At 38.5% G+C, this 22,269-nt stretch overlaps 1 protein-coding gene across 18 annotated transcripts in view; it reads right to left on the bottom strand.

Annotated features, from left to right (window-relative positions):
* Nucleotides 1-1,560: 1,560 nt before the first annotated feature.
* COL13A1 (collagen type XIII alpha 1 chain) overlaps nt 1,561-22,269 on the bottom strand; it is a 104,081-nt gene continuing 83,372 nt past the window's right edge. For 10 of the 18 annotated variants that reach the window (XM_088144332.1, XM_088144348.1, XM_088144335.1 and 7 more), the window contains 6 exons: nt 19,633-19,686; nt 16,165-16,218; nt 15,492-15,527; nt 11,261-11,347; nt 6,534-6,572; nt 1,561-3,527 (listed from right to left, as the gene is read on the bottom strand). In XM_088144332.1, the coding sequence (XP_088000458.1) occupies nt 3,498-3,527; nt 6,534-6,572; nt 11,261-11,347; nt 15,492-15,527; nt 16,165-16,218; nt 19,633-19,686 (300 nt within the window). In that variant the 3' untranslated portion in view covers nt 1,561-3,497. Of the gene's footprint in view, nt 5,961-6,533; nt 6,573-10,270; nt 10,349-11,260; nt 11,348-13,839; nt 13,971-15,491; nt 15,528-16,164; nt 16,219-19,632; nt 19,687-22,269 lie in introns of those variants that run through there. The other 8 variants (XM_088144336.1, XM_088144338.1, XM_088144333.1 and 5 more) reach the window with 8 other exon arrangements.

The raw sequence follows: 22,269 nt of genomic DNA, 5'->3' as shown, positions 1-22,269 counted from the left end.
CTTTCTGTCCAGTTCCATGTTATAAGGAATAAGACTGAGCTAAACTTTATTTATTTAGATTTGAAATACTGGAGCCTAAGTTCAATATGCAAGCAATGAAAATGCCCAAAAGACTTCACTGAAATCCGGTAGTTGTTTCGTAAAACCATTCTAAAACTACACAGTGAACAAGTGAATGAGACGTATGAAGAACGTTAATCTAGTCCAGCATTCTGTTTCCAACCAAGAGCAGGGTGATGTTTCAGGAAGCAAACAATCAATGTGTCAAGATGGTTATAGACCCCTTTGCCTGTTTCTCAGTGTTATATATTGCTCTGAAGCACAAATGGTTTACTGTGGGCAGCAGTAGACAATCTGGGTACTCCAGATGTTGCTGAAATTTGACTTGAGGGCTGCTGAACTCCCAGCCAGTATGGCCAACATGGTGGAAGATGCTGGGAGTTCAGCATCCCTCACTGACATGTATAAAAAGTCCAGATATTATCAAAAGTTTTGATGAATTAGGCAAAAAAGGCACCATGGAAGCTTTTCATTTCAGCTACCATTTCAAAAGTTTTGAATTAGTATTAGTCAGTCACTCTTTCCGATAAGCATAGATTCCAAGCCCACCTTCTGTTTGAGCAATTACCTATCATCAAATGAAACGATTTCTTTACCTTTCCTGGTCCCTAAACATTTTTTTAAAAAAAATAACTGTATAAATGATGGCTTCAGTCTAGGTGTAGTTGTGCACATTGGTGCCCGACTAGCACTGGCAGAATGAAAGGCGAGGGGAGAGGAATCACCTCTATCGGATGCATATGTAATTGAAAGAGATACAGATCAATTATGTCTACACTTGGATATGCATCCCCTTATTTATATAGCATTAATATCTGCACCACATTACTTTTATTATGCATCCTTGTAGTGTTATTAGCTTTCTCCAGCCTGGTGCTTTTCAGATGTGTTAGAATTCAATTCTCTGTGGCCATGCTGGCTGAGGATGATAGACCTTGAAGTATGTCAACTGGAGGATACCAGATTGTGGAAGGCTGGGCCTGCATTGCTAGGACTTCATTGTAGCCCTGTAATTAGGGAATCTATGGTTGTTTGGTCCCCAGGATTGTTTGTGGAAAATAAATTGTCGACTGAACACCAGTCCGTCAGGAAAAAAAAAAAAGCACCAGCATAATACAGTAATTTGGGAGGCAAGAACACCATTATTTAGGAACATCAGGATTAGGAACAATTAAAACTTCCTTGCATTCCAGAAAACCTTAAAGTAAAATGAATAAAAGTGTAACTTGAAAAAAAAAAAAGAAATGTAATACTACATAATGAATAATAAGATAGGTCATTGCTAAATTAACACGAGTGAACTCATATATATATTTCTTACATAATAAAAAAGGCACACCGCCCTGCAGTTCTGGTCACTTTTTTTCTCTGCGCACACATACAGATAAACATAAGAAAGTTTATAACAAATACAATGAAGAATCTAAAACTTGTTTCAATCATATTTTTGTAAATAAAACATCAGTTTTGCTTGCTGTGTGTGAGACAGCAGCTTCTCTGAAACTGAAAAAAGGCTGTTTTGGATCTCCATGGAGATCTGACTGCAACACTGAATAAATGTCCTATAAATGCAACTGTGGAGTTCACTTTTGATAGGAGTTCTGTATTATGGCCAGTGCAGCATGATTATCCACGCTTAAACTATTAATTTTGATGACATTTAATTACAACTATGCACTGCGTAGCAGTCAGTATGTTTCGAAATTAGATGTGATTTGATGCTATAGTTGCATAAGAATAAAAAATAGCATAAAGATCTTGGATCATTCTGATTTGATTATCTCTGATTTTGCTGTAGATAAAACTAAAGAAGTGACGAAGGGGTGGTACCTAGTAGCAATTAAATAGTGTACTATTTATTCCCCATATTATGAAACTCTTCTATAGCTTCACTAAATAGTTCAGAATCTTATGCAAAATGTACTTTGATGATGAATCAGAAAAGGATTGTACATGTGGTTCCATTCACTTAAGAGAATGCCATTCCCTTTTGGCTCCTTAGTGTATCTTACACAATTCCCCCCAATATTCAGAAATAGACCTTTGAGAATTTGGAGGGAACTGCCTCAGAAAGAGAAAGAAAGCTTTTGTCTGTGAATTATTATCACTCATGGAAAGGAAGTTAGGATGAAAAGTTCCTACAAGCATTTCTATTTTGTTAATTGTTACTCTTTTTTAAAAAAATATATTCAAAGTTATTAATCCAGAGGTTTGCCAATGCTTCAGTAGGCCTATAGAACTCATGTATGAATCAGTTCCAACAGATTGGAAGGCTACTATGTACCAGCAAGAAGATGCTCAAGAGGCTGTCTTGTGTGCAAGGAAAAATTGGACTGAAATTTCGCTGAGATTTCTGAATGTAATAAACCAAAAAATTTCAGAAAAAAATAGAAATTTCAGAGAAACAAAACGGATTGTTTGAGCATGTCTTCACAGAAGAAGACATTCCAAAAGTTATCATACCCGATTTTTTTTTTTTGAAAAGTTGATGCATATAAACTAAGGAATTAGTATAAATTGACAAATCATGACATACTGCAACTATATTGCAAGTATTATTTCTGCAGAACTGTATAAAAATAATTCACTAAAAATCTTCAATAATAGAATCAAAGGTGAAGTGTTACACTTTTTTTGGCTAATTCTTTTTCCATAGACCTGTACAATCCAATAAAAGTAGTAATATAAGTTTTAGTACTGGGACAGTTGGGTTGAAAAAGATCTGTTAAATATATTATCAAGACAAACTTAAAGCAATATGTTTCTAATACAAAAATGTAAGTCTGAAAATTACTAAAACAATAAAATTATGCTAAAATGAAAGTGATTTTCTGCTATACTGAAAAGAACTTTCTGGAAGAAAACAATTCATAGGCTTTCGAAGAGAATCTGTGAAAGGATTCAGGAGGGAATCATCAAATCTGAATACATGAATGTTCACCATCTGACAGCCAGGGAAAATGATGAACCGGTTCAACTGGCTGTATTTTCACTGGGCTGTTCAAAATCTAGATTCAAGTTTATCATCCAGAAATACGGAAAGTCCTTTCAAAAAAATACAGCAATCATAGAACCATTGTCTATGTCCTTTTGCTTTTCACACCATATTAGACAATGTGTGGAGATCTCCACATGAAGGCTTCCATCGTGATAACAGACTGAACTGAAAAGGAAAAAGTAGAAAATAGAAGCCAATTTCTTTCCTGATCGACTTTCTGCTGACTCTGAAAGGAGAGAGCAAAACCCACTGCTGAGTCCATCTTCTGTAGCCTCACCAGGCCTGCTATTCAGGAACAAAACTCCGGTGTGCATGACTCAAGAACATTTCGGTGCTCTTTGGTGGTAATGCAATATCTTCAGCAAATCTTTGAGCAGGAGGTTCTTCGGTCATCACTGCAGACCTTCCACAAGTTATCTGCACCCTCTTACTTGTCTCATTATTTTGCTATCAGCCAAGGAGTTTGACCCTTTAAGGGACAGATGTAATTATTTTACATAGAAATGTCTCATAGAAAGTAATAAATATGCTGCTTATATTTGCTTAAATTATGCAAAAGTCTCCCTTAGAATTACTTATCTGTGCTACAGTGTTGTGCATTATAGCATTGTCCACATTTGCCTTTTCTATGTGCAGTTGTAATATTCAGTTGACCCCGGTAGTGATTACTTCTAGTTGCTATTTGCATCTGTACCATACTTAAAAAAATAACAGTCATTTGCAGCCAGTATATTTGCAATTGTCTTACCATTCATTGCCCCAATCAGAAAGTGGCACCGTAAGTACTTGGCATCTTGTCCCAAATGAATCCAGGTCATGTATGGTACCTATCTATTTGAGTTGCTCTGGGTAAGATGCAGAATACACAATGACTTATTTAAAACTCACTACGCCGCTACTGTAGTTCTTAGCGGCAGTTGTGGTGAAGAATTTGCAGGGTGCAGTACAGAAATATAATATAGAAAACCTCAATTTAACGAGGTCTGTTAAACTGAGGGTTTATCAAGTTTCAGTATGAAGAAGCGTGCTAATAAGTTGTGGGGGGTATATTGTCCGCAAGGCTGGAAAAAGCAACAACACAAAATTCTAGCATTTGCTAATGCTAACCACTTCCAGTTTAAGAGAGTTAGTGTAGACCAGTGTTTCTCAAAGTGTGGTCCTAGGACCCCTGGGGGTTCCCCAAAACCCTCTCAGGGGTCCGCAAAATTAATTTATTTGCCAGCCTATGTTGAAAAAGAATACAGTATTAAAATCCCATCGAACAATTGTGAGAAGTGGTAATGGCAGCAAATGCATCCATTTTAATTTTTAATACAATAAAAATCTATAAATACTGTATAACCCATACAAAGAAAAGCTCTTTTGGGGTCCTCCATAACTTTTAAAAGTGGGAAGGGGTCCTGAGAGAAAAAGGTTTAAGAAACACTGGTGTAGACTATTCACTGTGACCACTGAAGGGACCCCAGCTGCCTTCATATGGCAGTCGTAGTTCCTGTAATCATGTTAGTGGAGCTCAAACAGAGTAATAGCACTGCTCTGGGACAGTGGAATTAATCCTTTACTTTGTGCCATTTTTGCTAATAGCCTTTCCTCAAGTTGCTAGCTGCCCTGTGGGGACAAAAATGTGTGTAGGCCCAAGAAATGGCAGTTTTAGAAAGGAGATGTGAGTCCAAGAAAATGGTACAGTGTTACTTCTATTTCTTCTATGGTGCTGATCTATTTTCATGATGATCACTTACAGCTGTTGGGATTAAAAAACACACATACACACAAAGAATTTTCCCCCCTCCCAAATTTCTGTATATGTGTTTTAAATAATGGTAATCATATCCCATTATTATAAACTTCCAAGTTCTGTTTAGCTTGATGCTGAGATTATGAGGTAGGGAGAACAGCAATGTATGCTGCACGGGCTGTTCAGCATTTCCCTTCCAATTCTTTACAAAAATCTCCAGCTCTGAAAAAAAGGTGTCTGTTGGCCTTTTCTTTCCTGCATTGTTGTTCTTAAAGAATTTCCTTCCACAGAGCATTAGATGGACCTAATGGGGCAAGGATATTGGAAAACCACATCCAATGAATTTATGAGGGAGGGAGCATAGGACCAGGTTCATTCCTAATGGCCCTAGCCTCCAGAGGCTTAATCTGTGCAGTTTCCAAATCTCTTGAAAAGCTATGTAAAAATGCTAGAAATGTCCATTATTTGCTAAATCGATCACAACTACATTTAGATCTCCATATTTTTGCACCAAAAATTGTGCTTCTGTCAATGAACAGAATCTGATGGAAAAAATTCAACTTTGTCTTGACTCATTAATGACACTAGATACTTTTTGGGGGCATGTATGTCCCTACTTTGTTGTCCTCAATTCTGAACAATGATGTGCATTACTTCTACCCTTTGTGTACAGTAAAAGTGAGGATAGATTGCCCCTGTTATCTCTTACTATGTTATTTCATTTTGCACGTTGAAATACCAATATAGAATGTATTTACAAATGCTACATTTCATTTCATTTTAATAATCAAAATCCATAGTATTTTAAGATGTTCTTGCACCCACTTTCAAATGTTTTTTGTCTTCGTATGTACATAGAATGGTTCCTTCTGGCATCTTTATGCAATAGCTTATTAAGCCGTAGCACTTACTCTGAGTGCAGAAATATCATGCAAATATTGCAGCTGAATCCCACAATGCAAGAAGCATAGTTATCAACATATATATATAATTATACAAGCAACTGGCAGACAGCTAAAGGCGAATTGTAGCATTTTATGTACAAAAATATGCAGCTTTTTATGCATATCTGTCGGCACTTTCAAAAAAGAACAATGTATAAAAATAAATATTCTATGCACAAACATACACACAGACACACAGGCCAGTCCTTGGTTAGAATATTCACTGCAAAAGAAAAACATATAAAACTATGTTAGTATCACTCATCCTGCTGGAGGTATAAAAAATTGAGGAGTCATTGACCCGTATGATATTGTGAACTTTTGGTACTTTTTGAATAGTATTTCAATATACGTAAGTAGATTCATGGGGAAATCTCTAAACGTTAAAGATGTTATGTATCCAAACTCTGGAATCTGACTGTGAGGAATCACGTCCATTTAAAAAAAGAAACACTAAATGGCCATTTTTGCTGAGTTAGAGGTACGCAACCTTTCTCTTCTGCATTTTTAACAAAAGTAAACTAAGCTGTTACTATCCTTAGAATGGAAAGTCCCCATGAACTTTCTTTGCAGGGCTAAGAGGAAGCATTTAAAAAAAAAAGCTTTGTATCATTTTCCCCTAATCATCATGTAATATGTAATTGTACTTTTGTATAATTTAACGGTCATAAACATATATAGTACATGGAAAGATAATATGTTACTACACATCCTTCATGCTTTACATTTTGTTACTATATTCACAACATGCAATAGCACCAATGTCATAACATGCCACAATTTGAGGTATTTTTACCTTATTCCAGCATCCCTGAATTGGCAACCCATCTTCCCCCTACAAGAGAGAATTATATAATCAGGGTAGACAAGGAGAGGGACTAAAATAGGGAAAATTTATAACCATAGAAGCTGTACAGCATTTAAAATAATTGATGGAAATTAACCTAATGCAATACCTCTTGCTTAGACCTCTTGCCCACAGACACAGGGGTTGCCAAAGTGTTGCTGTTTCTATACTGCAAAATGCACATGGTCAATCCCCCATCATCTGGTCGACTGTAAGCCTTTCAGTATGATCTACTGCGTATGTGAATTCTAGGTCCATCAGACTCAGTAAGGCTTGCCACTGATTCCTGTGATGACTGTGAAGATCACACTTCAAGGATGGAGTTACTACTGGTTGAGAAAGACCAAGTCTTTCCTTCAAATGCTCCTTCTTAGCCTTCTGAGTATAACACAATGTAGAGGGAAAGTACGCTTCAGCAGCTACAGAATGGTAGTACATATGATGGTGAGCAACACAGGTGCCCTTTATGTGCTGTTTTGTTACAAGTTCAGTATTTCTAAATATTCTTCAGAGACAAGGTACTGTATGTTCCTGCTATTTAATTGAAACCCAAGAATGTTCATAAGGTCTTTAAAAACTTAACTCCCTCTGTGGAATTTTTCATACACTCTTTTTTCCCCCAGATATTTTTGAATATATGTAAAGTCTTTCTATTCAAAAGCTTGAATGAATATCTGCAGTATATATACTCTGTGTGTGTGTGTGTATACACACTCATTGTATAATATACTGATTAGATCTGACCAATCCTGTGGACCAATCTAATTTCAGGAAGAAACATTATCTATGTATGTATGTACCTATGTATGTTTTCTCATAATTAAACAATAATCTGGAAAATTGTATTAGAAAGTAACATCTGATGACACCTGTTCCCAAATAGTTTAATGTTAAAGGCACTTCCATACTGCCATAATTTTTTCTCCCCAGTCCTTCAAATGTAGTTTGAAACTAGTTCGTGATAGTCTTAATTCCTGCTCACCTTGAAAAGCTAAGAATAAGGAACAAAGAACATCATTTAGTGATTGTCCTGTCATCAGCTATCACAGGTCTTGAAGTAACAAAAATGCCCTCTCCTCCCCATTCTCCACAGAAACAGAAATAAAATAAATAGCTAGCATTTTCCCCAACACCACCACATCCTTCATACTGTATGGATTTACAGTATCTGTTTATATGCCCACCTCAAATAAATATCTGTTTTTTTGAGCGGCAGCTGCAAAACCGTCAAGCTACCATTCCCCTTTAAAAACCCTGCCAGAAGAATGTGTTGTGCCAAGAATTTCCACTAATGGGGAACTGGACTGTCTACCTGCTCCATATACTTACAGGGTTTCCAGAAAAGGAAAGAAAAAAATTGCTTTGTGGCAGTTTCAAATAAATTGCAGTTGAATCTGAGATAAATTGACTCGAATCCCAAACACTGCTGACATCATGGGATCACAGAGGACCAGAGCTGGTGCAGAACCCTTGTATGGAGGAGCCCTAAGTAACAATGTTGGCCTTTATATAATCAGGTGCTTTCTAAATCAATGTCTTAAATGCTGCCATTTCCTAACGATATTGACATCTATAAAATTCAATAGCTAAAGTTCTATTAACAAGAAGTGGGAAAAAATTCCATTGGTACAATGAATCCATTGGTGGGAGTGAATTATATAGTGCATTGCACATAAACCCCAAAGTTAGAGAAAGTGTGATAGGAGTTACAACTCAGGGATCAACAGCAGGATATGGTCACAACAGTATATTTCTTTGCAAAGGCTGGGAATGGAAGCACATATTAGTAAAAAGGAAAAATTAGGTATCTCAAACTGAAAAAGCATAATCACTAAATTTGCATAGAATATAGTTTAGCTGAACTATAGAATGAAAGGCAAATGGTAAGTGGCTTGCATGCTTGAGTTAGAAAGTATATTAATTTAAGAATGGTAAACAACAAAACTGTGACATTCTTAATTTTTTAATACAAATTGTATTCCTAGTCCTACAGAATATATATGTCTTTTACAAAATAACACCAATAAATGAAGACTATTCTGCAGAAAATGTGGCCACAAATTATTTGGAACTAGTTCTATGAATCTCAGACGGAACTGTTTTAATTCTTATTGAAGTTAGGGGTGCTTAACATTTTTGAGGTTTGTGACTGCCAAATTATTCAGTGAGCTAGATGCAAATGTGCACAGATGTATATAATTTCCAAATTGTATAAAAGCAAGCATTAATTGTTTAAATTAGGGTATATGCAGAATGAGCAAAATGAATGAATTATTATGCTTTTAAATAACTAGCATTTGAGATTTTAATCTGGGTTCCCTTGGTGAAATTCTTTGTTTGCATGTTAATAGTGCTGTTGAGAGCCTTTCTCAGCAACATTTGAAGAAAACCCGATCCATTTCATATTCCATGTGTTGCTCAACAGTTATCCTGTGGTGTTGCATTTCTCCCCTGTTCAGTGAATTTGTATATTTTAAAAACTTACATGAATGATTAGGGGTTTAATTTATCCCTTTTGAAATTAAGGAAAAGTGAAATTACACATATTGTATGTTTTTACCAAACGATGTCTCAAAATAAGAGGAAAAACAACCTGGTATTTTCCTTTATAATAATTTCCGTTGTTTGCGTGTTTCTATCACTTCAAGGGAGTTTCTCACTTTTATGAAAACAAACCAAAATGAAAGCAAACCAGGTAATTTCTCTGTGCTCACCCCACAAATAAATATTTCAAAGTAATACAGGGATCTTGTTCCCAGTTGGGGCAAACTTCTCCAACATGATATAGAAAGAGTTGGTATAGAAAGAGTCAACAGTCCTACTAGAACACCTGGAGATTATTTAAAAGCAAAATAAGTAAAACACAAGTGACATTTATTATGTTTCACTGTATTTTGTTTATTATTATTTTATCTTTGAATGTTGTCCTAGAACTTACTTGTGTGAATAAAAGGTAGCACAGATTTTTACAAAATAATTTGATTGGGATGGGCAAGCTGTATGCTCACCCACCATTGATTTCAGCCATGCTCCACACTGTTACCTCCGAGAGGAGGTCCTTGACTGGAAAAAAAGAGAAAAAGACTGCCTCCAATAAATAAGGGCAAGAACAAATGATAAAAAAATAACCACATCTGTGGACTTTGGATGGAGGGTTTTCAAAGAGCCCTCTTTCCACCATCTGTATCAGCCAAGTGTTCTTGGGTGTAGACAAATGTTTAAGGCAAGTAAACAAGAAATATTATGAGGGTAAGGTTAATGAAGAAGCAAATGTGAGAGTTTCAAATCCAGGATCAGTCTCGTGTAAGGCAAGAAAAATGGCGGTAGCAACTAAGCTCATTTTCAAAGCAGTCATGCATGATGCTCTGAGTGCTTCTGGCCACCCGTTTGCTGTGTAACTGTATTCCATCCATAGAGGAGACTCTGGCACTGTCATCTTCCATTTGAAAACTTACCTTATTTTCCTATCACCTTCCCCCCGTTTTTTATTTTAGTTTTAAAAACTGTTGTGGGGGTGTGGGGAATCAAATTATCTGCATGAGGCTGTTTGCCCTGGGCACTGGCTGCCTGGAAGCACCCTGAGCATCAATGATCTAGAAAGCCGCCAGAGATCTGGAAAGGGTTTTTCAAAAGCAGGTGAACCAACACAATCTAGAACATGCAGGAAAGGGAAGGTAACACCATACCAATGGGCAAGGGGCATCCAGCCCGTCCAGCCCTGGTAACCCCGGCTCACCCTTCTCGCCTTTAAAACCTCGGAGTCCCTGTTCATGAAATCAACCGCTAGAATTACTTTAGTCAATGTAGATGATCTGCAATTTCTGGGTGGAGAAACTCTGTAAACAATTATATACTAAATGCACTCAGCTTATATACCCAGTGTATTTCTATATCATGGTGAAGAAAGATAAACCACTCTTCGTTTTCTAGAATAACCATAAAGTATTGCTTAATTGTAAAAAGTTAGAGGGTGTCTTAGAGATATGCCTTCCTTCTGGTATGGAAGGTAAAGAATTAGTTGTACAGGTTTCTACAAAGTGGCCCATGTTTGAAATTAATCTTCAGAGAGCTTTAGAAGTTTGGGAGTGGGGGATTAGAAAGACCATTAATAAAATAGTTCCATATCAAGAATGTTCTCCTTTTCTTCACACCGTGATCAGTTTGTTTTCTACTGGGATCATAAACTGAGTGCCTTGCCTCATTCTCAACCACAAATTATTTTCAATTATATCATTTAATCACAAGTGATGGGGAAAAAAGAAGGCGCTTTAGATTCCCTTGTGATTTAGGCATATTCACCTGATAACTACAACATTGAGTGATGACTTGAACCTATTCCAGATCTGATTGCAATGCAGAACTTTCATATTGTCTCATAACACCTCCATGCAACACAATTCACCAGGCATAGCTAACGTACTGTATTCAAACGAGGGTTCAAGTTTGCAGATGAATTGGCCTTAATTTTTAAAGAAGCACGCGAAGAAGGGTTAAGGTTTTCCACTTCTTCAGAATCCAGTTGCTTCCAAAACTTAATTTATATTTCTGTCCATACCCAACAGTACAGAAGAATGAAAATCTAATCTTGTAATGCAATATACTACTACTGTCTTTACTCCTTCTTTTTTCCCCGGTGGCTTAGTTTAAAACAATACATTTGATAAAACGAAACATACCAATGGACAGGGTGCATCTAATCCAGGTGCTCCTTGGTCTCCCTTATCCCCTTTAGGCCCCCTAGAGCCTTTCTTGCCCCTTTCCCCCTGTGAATAATAGTTTATTAAAAAAAATACATAAACGGACCATCTAATCCACGTTTGAGTTACAGAAACAAAATATAACATTATAAAAATAATCACTTCAAAGGCTTGATTCTTTAAGCTTTTGCAGGAAACAGTTTTGCATGGACACTGGTGAATTTTACTTTTGCATTGAAATGAATGCACTTTAAGCCATGGTTAAAATTTCAAATTAGAAGAATTAAAAGGTTTTTGTTCTCCCACGTTCATCAGTCAGATGGCAAGAGTGAGGCCAAGATGTTCCAAAGTCATGCCATGAGGAACAAGAGTTTCTCATGCTTGGTCAGTGGTCATTCCCTTAAGTATGGTGGAAAGTTCTGATCTCAGGAAGACCCAAGGAGATGATAAATGATTTTATTTCATGGAAGTCATTGCTCTTTTTTTTCTGTTCATTCCACCTTTCCTATGGTCAGTAATAAACAAAAACCAACCCTAAAGATATGTTCATAGATTTTCTTCTCTCCCAGGACATGTTCTGCAAAAGCCAGACCTTCTAAGTTACTGTAAAGATGGCTTTACTTCCAATAGGCTATATACAGTATCTAGCCTGATTCTTTGAAATCCTATGAATGAGAATGAGACTTCATGGGAGCTAGCAGCAATCACACAATACTGCTGTCACTGGGCATTTCCTCCCCTGTGTCAAATATGGACAGATATGCTCCAGTAACCTCCTTTTTCATAACATTGCCTTCATCCCTCTCTCATTTTCCCTCCTATTCCAACACAGATTTGCTTTGGATACAATCTGACATGCTTTACTGTCCCTTATGTTGATGGTGTGGTCAGATGAACCATAGGAAATGGGATCAACTCACCACCTATTGGCCAATTGAAGCTGGTATGGGTATACTTCCTCTCCTCTAGTCCACGAGACCCCCATTGCATTGTGCATCCCTCACACCTAATAACTATTATTCAGGCTACTTTTAAATACAGATTTAGCACTCTTTCAGAAGAGCACTAAACCCATGTTTAAAAAATAGCCTAACTTAACAACAGTGAGGATTGTTCACCTGTCAACTGTTAATAGCCCAAGGGTTGCATGGCAGGGAAATCTCCCTGCTGCTGCATCACACAGCTTCCCCACTTGTCTTTTAGCTGTTACAAGTAATAGGTGCAGGGAGTGGTTGGTTAGTGAAGCAGAAAGATTCCCACCCACCTCCCACTGGCTGGTGTGCAGGGGCTGTGCAGTGTAGTATGAGTCCCCCTCCTATCCTGTATCACCCCTTGAATTTCTAAAAGGGTGAGAAAACTCATCCTTAAATGTAGCCTAAAATGTAACAGGTGCAGGACCAGGAGATGGCTGGTACAGTGCTAATACTCTCTCCCACTTCACTGTACAGCTGCCCCCCCCCCCCGCCAAAGCATCTGCTACTTGTTAGTCAGACTACTGTTGGACTCATCCATGCAAAACCCAGAATGAATTTTGACATTGAAAATGTCATCCTATCCATCTGATCAAACTCGCCTTTTCCTTATCCCAGCTTCATCTTATATTAAGGGCAGTGATTGGTAGATGTTTTCTCACCACCTGGTGAGTTTGTTGGGGAAGGGAGGAAAACAGAGTTAGAGAATCCACCAGTCCCTTTCCTGCATACAGTAAATAAGAACGCCACTTTTGGCAGCACCTTGCTTGTGGTATGGTGGAGACTGGCAATGGGGACAGCAAATATTACCTAGATATAATTTCCTGCTAGCACAAGGATAGTCCTTTAACTGAGCCATGAGCAATAGCCCATAGTCTAATTCTGCATATGTGGTTGGGGAAGATGTAATTGGACACATCAACTGTTTATATTTAGCTCTGTTGGGTTTTTTTTTTTTTTTAACATAGTCCTTTCAAGAATAAATGTAAAAGGCATTTTAAAAGTTGTCTTGCTTCCTGAAAAGAATACACGCTAATGTTAATGCTGAATTGTTATTTTAAAAAGCTCAAAATATCACTTTTTAAATTGATAGGCACCCAGGGCCTATTGTGATTTTGATTTCATAGGAGAGGAACTTAGCAAAGCAATTTAAAGCTGTTGTGTCCTATTTAACTTCTTAAAGTTGAACCCCGATGGGATAAAAATAGAGACTGTGGGCTTGATGCCAGCTTCCTGTATAAAGCTGAAAAATCACCTTGAGTGTCTCTGAGGTCAGTCTATTTTGAACAGAGCCAACATCCAGCCAAGGACCAATATTCAGTAAGAGAACAATATTCCTTTTCTGGACCAATTTAGAATGTCAGTAACATATGCAGTTTTGATACGTGCTCTGGATATAAAATGTAAGTGGGATTGGCGGGAAGGAAATTTCATTTAGTATTTGGTATAAGGATTAGATGACAACATAAAATTAGGATGTAATAGATTTTCCCACTCTTGTTTTTAATTTTGGAGGGGAGAAATGAATGGGATTGAAACATTAAGCTGGCAGGAGGAAAAAAAAATGGATGGGAAAGGAGAGGTCACCCAGGATCAAACGCTGGCATGGAGGAAGCATAATCCAGGAGGAAATGCAGAATGGGTTGCGCAGGAAGAGGAGGAAGAACTCAGGAGAAAAGGCAGAAGAGCAGGAAGGAATAAGGGGGACAAAGGTAGACCTGTGGAAGCAAGGAAAAGACACACGCGCAAACACACATGTAGAGAGGAGAAGAAAAAGAACAAATTGAAATAACAAATTCCACTTCAACGGATAGCTTAAGCATTGATATTTTTTCAGTTGGTTTGCTCCAAGAACATTCTACGCTCCCTAGCTCTCATTATATGTCCCACGCCATCTTGACTGTTTGGTGTTAAGAGGTTACCAGATCCTTCAGTGGTAAGACCTAAAACAATGGAGCAGAACTGCAGAAAAGAAATGACTAGCTTGCAAGGGAGCAGATTTCTGAGCCAGAATTAGACCGGCTACTGGATCTCTATAAAAGAGGAGTTGGGAGGGATGCTGAAAAGATGCTCGGAACAGACAGGGATGAGGTGCTGAAACCTGTTCTTCCACAGCTCTCTCTACTGGTTCTTCCTGGTTGCTTTTCTCCCTTCACTAGGACTGAGAGCAAACCACCATGCAGAAGGGGAGGGAGGACCAGAGTCAAATGAAGGGACCAGAACTATCTTCTTGCATTTTTCACCAGCCTTTCATGCAGCTTTCGCAGTTGCTGAACTGGGTCCAGCGTAATCAGTGTGGAATTAGGCTACCCCTACATTTTATCTGGGAGGACAATATCTGCATCTCTGAGAAACTACCAATAGCCTTTTCCTGTCAAAGCATCAGGCTTTTTAGCAACTTTTTCACACCAACATGTGAAAAAGACTAGGAACATGTTTCCTTATTAAAGGCTAAGTGACTATTTCTGCATGATTTGGTCCTGGTTTGGGAGATGTTTGCTCTAATTCAGATCCTTCTGTCTCATTATTTTGCAAATATACCACCCACAGGCTACAGAATAAAACTTTGGATTTTTGGTCCTAGTAAATGTTTCTTGCATTTTTTTTCCTTGCATTTTCCTTGCATTATGAGCCACAGCTAAGACAATTTCTCCCAGTGGCTTATTCCAATTAACAGTATTTTTTCTTTCAAGATTCATCATCCAGATGGACGGAGGTTTATCTGATTCTACCAAACATCTCATTAGTCAACCAAGTTGTTGGAACAAAATCCAAGCCTTAGTTAACCAAGACTGGACATTGTGTGTCCAAATTCTATACAAATTTAAAACCAACTAAAAAAATATCAGGGTGTTGCTAGGTTACTTAGTATGGAGTCATCCTGATATTAAAGGTTGTATTTATATCTAGAGGAAATTATGGAACATAATCAGAAGTAGAATGATTAATATGTGATATCAACCTTGGAATCATGATGAATGGAGGCATGTTCTGTGTCTGATTAGCAACCAAATATTTGTTGCAAGTTAATTTTAAGACTAACCAAGGAATTCATGAAATTTAATCCAAACTTTTTTTTTTTTTAACCAACCAGTATTGTTGTCAAAACTCATGAAAACTTGTGCAGCTTCCTGATAGGATGTAATTATCTTTTCCATGCCATAAAAATTAATCATTCCACCATTTCTTAAAGACAAAAGTATGAAAAAGTATGTAAATGAGCTTAATTGAAGACTTACCCGGTTTCCTTTTTCACCTGGTGAGCCTTGAAAGCCCTACAAGATATTTTTACAACTTTGAAAACGTTATGTCACTTCAGGATATACAGAATTAGGGTTGTAGTCAGTTTGCCCCAAACCTGGAAGCGTTGTGGAGATCCAGAAAGATTACCCTGTTACAACCTATATTTTCCCAAGTATTCTGCACTAGAATTCCAAAAGGGTTTCTACCCAGTTTTTTTACATTCTGAACTAACTGCAGCTAACCTACTACACTTCAGTATATAAATCTTAATTTTGATTTCTCACATTGGGGGTTTATCTGCATGAACATTTTTCTCATCCCTGGGTTTAAATAAAAGCAGATTGGCAAGTATAATGTTCATTTTTGAGCCTTACAATTTCTCAGCAACGAAGCAGAACATTTTTATTGTTTCTGCTTGTGGAGAGAACATTGAAAGCCTCTAGCACTTTCAAAAAAGACATTCCTGTAGGAGAGTGTTGTCCAAACTTGGCCACTTTAAGATGAGTGGACTTCAACTCCCAGAATTCCCCAGCCAGCATGGCTGGCTGGGGAATTCTGGGAGTTGAGGTCCACTCATCTTAAAGTGGCCAAGTTTGGACAACACTGCTGTAGGAAATAGTTGATATAAAATGAAAAATCATCAGAGAGGAATACTAGGTCTATACTTACAGGAAGCCCTGCTGGTCCTATCGGTCCTGTAGAACCAGAATCTCCCTTATTTCCCTGCAACAGAATTAGGAAGACAGAAATAGTTCTGGATTTTGAACAAGTACTGCAGACATGGAGTAATGTTGTCTCTCCATCAAGGAACGTTCAACCATGCATAAGCTAATTTTTAATAATCGTGAGCTTTACTAACTGGAGCTAGGTGAAAAACAGCAGCTTAGGAATTGAGACAACTATAATGGTTCTGAACATAAGTATGCCTGTGCCTCTGGGAAGACATAGAAAGAGCTACTTTTAGTTCCTCCTCGCACGGTTTCTTCCACCTCGGCTATCTGATTTAGATGTGTGTGGGAGAGAGAGGCGTTTTTGCTCTTGCTGCCTAATACAGTTGTGAGTCAGACATCCTTGCTGTTTGGACTGCAGATCAACAAATGATCTAACAGTAAATACTACCTTGTCCCCTGCCCACCGCTGTTTTATAGAAATTACCTCCTTTCAATCATAAAACAAAAGCACATCTCCAGTTTAGTCCTTTAAAAATATTTCTACCTTGCCAGTTCAAGGCAATTTACAGTAAGATGGTAAAACATACCATAATAAACGCAACAATATATAAAAGAAACAAGTGTGGACACCAGCAGCCTCAAAATTTAAAAGCAACTGAATCAAAAGCATCCTGAGACAAGCAACCTTAGAAGGCCAAAGATTTTCTTACAATGTAAGGTCCAAGCAGTAAGACAGAAGCTTAGAAAAGAGGAGGAATGATGTGGAGTGGCAACAGAGAAGGCCCTCCTTCCTGTCGCACCCAAATATGATTTGGGGCTGCCAAAAATCTAAATAATTTAATAAATGGGAGAAAGTAATTGAGACCTATGGATATCTTCACATAGGAGCACACGATCCATCAGATAGTCATGGATGTAAACTTCATTAGGCTTTAAAGGTCATAACTGGTATTTTGAACTGGATCTGGAAGCAAAGCTAGAGCCAGAATTTCAATGTGTTTCCAGGCCCTTCTCCAACTCAGCTCCATTTAAAGCGCATTACTGTAGTTCAGTCATATGAGAACCAGTTGTGGTATAATGGTTAAGGGGCTGGACTAGCAGCAGGGAGACCCAAGTTCCAATCCTGTCTTAGGTGCAGAAACCAGCTAGGGGGACCTGGGCCAGGCACTCCCTCTCCGCTATGCTCAGCATCATTCTCTGCGACAAGCCAACTGATAAAGAAAACAGCTTGTCACATCATGCATTGGTAGTTTTGCTGCAAGAAGTAGGTGAGTGCACTGCAAAAACAAGGGAATTCTGCAACCATGTGGGGCAAATGCTAAGAAACAACAGAAGTTCAACAACAACAGCAACTATCATGGTTGGTCATATAGTCAGCCAGATGTTTAGACTGGATTTGGCATATTTGTCCACCTATCAAGTCCTTCCCAAGGACCTGGGATAGGCAGATGTTGTGGTTTGATGGTGTTAAAGTTATTGTCGCAGGATATAAGCTGTTCCAAGTAAAGCTGTTGTTGCTGCTGTTGTTGTTATTATATTGTTATGGCTGCCCACTCCAACAGACTCTGGATGGCTTACAAAATTCAAAAAATAGTAAAAATGACACAGTCCAGTCTAAAACAACCATAACAATAACAAAAACCACAACAGGCCCCCCACAATCACATTAACCCCAAACCTGGGACCAGAGCATGTATGTATTTATATATTTTATGTTTTTAATGTTTGTTGTGAATTGCCCAGAGTTCCCCCATTGGGGGGAGATGGGCAGTTGAAAAATTGAATGAATGAATGAATGAATGGCTCTCTGGAACTCCAGGAGAGAAGGTCTGGATCTCTGAGGGAATGCTGTTCCAGAGGGCCATGACAGAGAAGGCACACTTCCTCAGTGGCTAAGATGACAACATTTAATTGAGGGAACCTGGAGCACACCCACTCTGCCCAAATGTACTGGGCGGGCAGAAACAGTTGGAGGTGGGAGGTCCCTCAGATAACCAGGCCTTATGCCATACAGGACTTTATAGGTAACAACCAGCACTTTGAATTGCACTCAGAAGCCAGTTGGTAACCAATATCACTTGTGTAGCAGCAGTGACACATGGGCATAATGAGAAGCATCCGTTACTGCTTGTGGTACTGCATTTTGAACGAGTTGCAGCTTCTGGATGGTATTCAAGGGCAGCCCTATGTACAACGCATTGCAATAGTCCAATCATGAGGTGACCAGGGTGTGAGTAACTGTCTGAAGGGCCTCCCTGTCAAGGAAAGGGCACAACTGCTGCACAAGATGAACTTGTGCAAAGGGTCTCTGGCCACAGCTGCCATCTGCTCTTTGAGCAGAAGCTGTGAGTCTAGAAGGACCCCCAAGTTGTGCACTAGTCTTCAGTGGGGAAGTGCTTCCCCATCCAAGACCAGTGATGGAAATGCACCTGACCCAGGGAGGCCAAACAGCCACAACCACTCAGTCTTGTCAGGATTGAGCAGAAGTCTGTTCTACCCCATCCAGACCCAAACAGCCTTCAGACTCTGGGTCGGTCCATTGACAGCTTCACCTGTGCAGGTTGGGTTTGAGAAGTACAGCTGGGCATCATCAACATAATGATATAGTTCAGTGTTGTCCAAACTTGGCCACTTTAAGATGAGTGGACTTCAACTCCCAGAATTCCCCAGCCAGCCATGCTGGCTGAGGAATTCTGGGAGTTGAAGTCCACTCATCTTAAAGTGGCCAAGCTTGGACAACACTGATGTAGTGTCTTTGGCTACAGCTGTCATCTAAAGGATTAAACTGGGTCCAAAATAACTTGTACGTGATAAGCCTGTGTTTTAGAAGCATCATTCCATGCAGCATAGGTTAAAACACTATTTCTTGAGCATCTCTGTCCTTATCTGGATTTTCAATTTATTAATTCCTCCAGCATATTACTGACTCCATACATTGCCGCAGAACATGCACAGCTATGTAGTGAAAAGGAAACACAATGGTGGATATCAGCTGCTGATTGGTGGGTTCAGAAACCCTAATTACCTAATGTCTTCACTTTCTTATTTCTGTTTTAATTATTTCACATCATGCAAGCCGCCATGGGCTTGGAGACAGCATATTTCAATCCTTATCCAATAAAGAGAAAAGGGAATGGGGTGTCTACAGGATGTGGCCCCACATTCAAGATGGCAGCTGTGATGATGCAATCAAAGCTCCACTTGTTTTTACGTGTGACACACATAAAAGTAGGAGGAGCTTTGATTGCATCACCATAGCCGCTATCTTGAATTTTTTTAACCATATCCTTCAGGGACCCCATAAATAGTAATAGAAAGGCACTAATTTAACATTCCCATTACTGGTCAATTCAGGAGATTGGAAGGATTATATGGGATCATCATCTTAAGCATGATATTAGCGTCCTATTTAAAATGTGCCCTTGTACCTGAATTCTAAGTCACTTGTTTATAAAAGATTGCTCACCCTTTCTCCTTTTGGTCCTGCTGGTCCTGGGACTCCAACTGGTCCTGGAGTACCCTGAATTTTTTGGTAAAAATAAATTGATGAAGCCAATTATTCAAACATATTTCAAGCAAGGCAAGATTATGGTTTCTCAAGAAAAGAAGAACTAAGAAAAGGATTTGATTACTGAAGATATTCACCACTACAGCTTTTAGAGTTGAGGAAAATAACAGTTTTACAGTATATATAAAAGTAGGATCCTTGGCTGAGTGATGAAGGTTATAGATAGTAAATGACAATCTTCAGTGAATGAGACAAAACATTTTAATCCGTTTAGTTCCAATCACCAACAAAGCTAAAAGCTGTAGAAAAATGAAGGTAATCACCGAGGATAGTGTAAACCATTTAAGGAGAAGCTGAGTCGAGTTGGGGGGCAAGTAAAATTTGCATCACTTTTTTTCTAAGAAGTTCATCATGCACGTTGACAGATAACCATATCGCAAGCAGTAATGTAAATATATTAACAGAACTGACAACATGAGGAGCACTCATTCGTGTTCAAGTCTTCTATTCCCCAGGTGCCATTTATGCACCACTTCACTAGAGCAGGAAAGAGAGAAATCCCGGTGGGAATGTTCTATTTCCAGCTCTATTTCCAGCTCACAGGCACTTTCTTTTTTTATAGTCAAATATTCTTAAGATTAAATTGGATTTTGGCAAGTTAATCAACGGAGCAATCACAGTTTGATCCCTCTTCTGGATCAGTTTGTAAAATCAGAGTAATTAAGCTTTCCCTGGTTGTATCACTTCAAGCTGCAGCTGGGAGTAGTGAATGTTTAAACACTCTCCTGGTAAACTGAATCTTCTTATTAACTACTGTTTGGCCTCTCTGATTTCAATGAGAATGTTAAATGGGTTCCTCTGTTGAAATAGATCGTGCTTCACTTTGGTGGGATTTTTCTTTTCTTCCCCCCCCCCTCCCCCAGTAATATTCATGGATGTGCAGTACAGATTCTGGCAAGGAGAGGCTGTCCTGAAAGAGAGTTGATATGCACTGAGTTTAGACTTACACTTAAACTCTAACCCTGCAGCACCACTATTGGTTTGATCTGCAAGCCATTCCCAGGGGGGTTCCCTCTCTGTTTTTCAGGAATGGGATTTTTCAGACACTCACTACTGCTGGCTGAGTGCAAGATGGGTGGAAGGAGGAGTCAGCCTCTTTCCAATTCAAAGCCAAAGGCAAGAGATGTACTGTAGATAGCGTGCCTGTTCCTCTCAATACAGAGGCATGGAAGAAGGGGGCGGGGGACTTGTTTCTTAGGATTGCAGAGCAAGTGGGATCCTTATTTTCTTGCAAAATATTTGCCCTGATTTGCTGTCACTGCTACATGAATGTCCAGTACCAGACCTGGGGTATAATTCCATATGGTACAGCTCTACATCTTTAAGAATACCTTCAAATACTATGCATTGTAGCACCCTGTTCTCCAGTGGTTCTGCATTGAAGGCTTTCAAATGAGCAAGCGTGGGGCCATTTCAGCGAAACCACTTAAAAAAAAAGTGGTTCAGGCCATACTTTTTTTAACTTCACTTAATAGAACCAGGAATTTCAAGAATAAGAGACTTGCATATTTGGGGTAGGTAACCAATCAACCGAGTTACCTTTGCATTCAGGATTATATAATAGTAAATATAACTTAACAGTTAAATAGGTTCTGCAAAAGTCCTTGTATTCATTTATAGAAGACTGATATATAGATCATCAGTAATATACAATTATTTTGTAATTTCAAAGAAATTGAAATTATAGGGACTGCATGAACTAGTATGAAACCTGATAGAAATAATTGTCAATTTCTAAGAACTTGGAAATCCTTTGGGGGAAAAATGGATTAATCTTTTGGAATGAAATTCTGATTAATAATAAAAAGGGAGTTTTTAACTCAAGACAGGTATTTTGAGACAGTTAACCCCATCAACATAGTCAATAATTCCAATATATTTTAGCAATATACAATCTCTAATTTCTCATGCATATCCTGCATTTTACCATCTTTTGCATAAATAAGATAGCACCAAATTCCTTTCATTATCATTTATGATCTAAAGGGTAAAGGAAGAAAGATGAAGCAAGGAAACCCATATTTTTCCCCAGTAGTGCTGGCAATTCTTCAGCTCACATAATTTTCATACCTACCATATGCATGTGAGCAAATGGAGCGTGAATAGCCATTAGAGAATCACTGGTTGTGTGAACCTGGCTAAAACCAGACTAAGAAGCCAAGAGTCCTGAAACAGCAACCACTGTTAAGCTACTAGCCCACAATTCACATGAGAGTCACCAACTAAAACTCAAAATCATTGCCCACTTTAGATATAGATGAAACTGAGATCACTTGCAGAGGCAGGACATCCAAGTTTAACATCTGGGAAAGCAAGATGGTTGTGGGCTTTACTTCCAAGAGTCCTATCTATCTATAAAGAGCAGCCAGGCTTTAATGAGATCAGAACAAAAAGCTTGAAATGAAAGAGCAGCAGAATTCCTTCCACCCATACAGTTCATATCCAGGCCATTTCCTTGGCCCAGAAAAATGGGTGGGGATGCTTTAGGCAAGATTTTAATGGGAAGGAAAAAAAAGAAGACAATGGACAGTTGAC

Source organism: Python bivittatus, unplaced genomic scaffold (assembly GCF_059951505.1).
Source record: "Python bivittatus isolate LINGU-HERP-01145 unplaced genomic scaffold, Pbiv_v1 ctg000400_np1212, whole genome shotgun sequence".
Lineage (NCBI taxonomy): Eukaryota > Metazoa > Chordata > Lepidosauria > Squamata > Pythonidae > Python > Python bivittatus.
The sequence above is the reverse complement of the archived record's forward strand: the minus strand, read 5'-3'. Positions and strand labels throughout refer to the sequence as shown.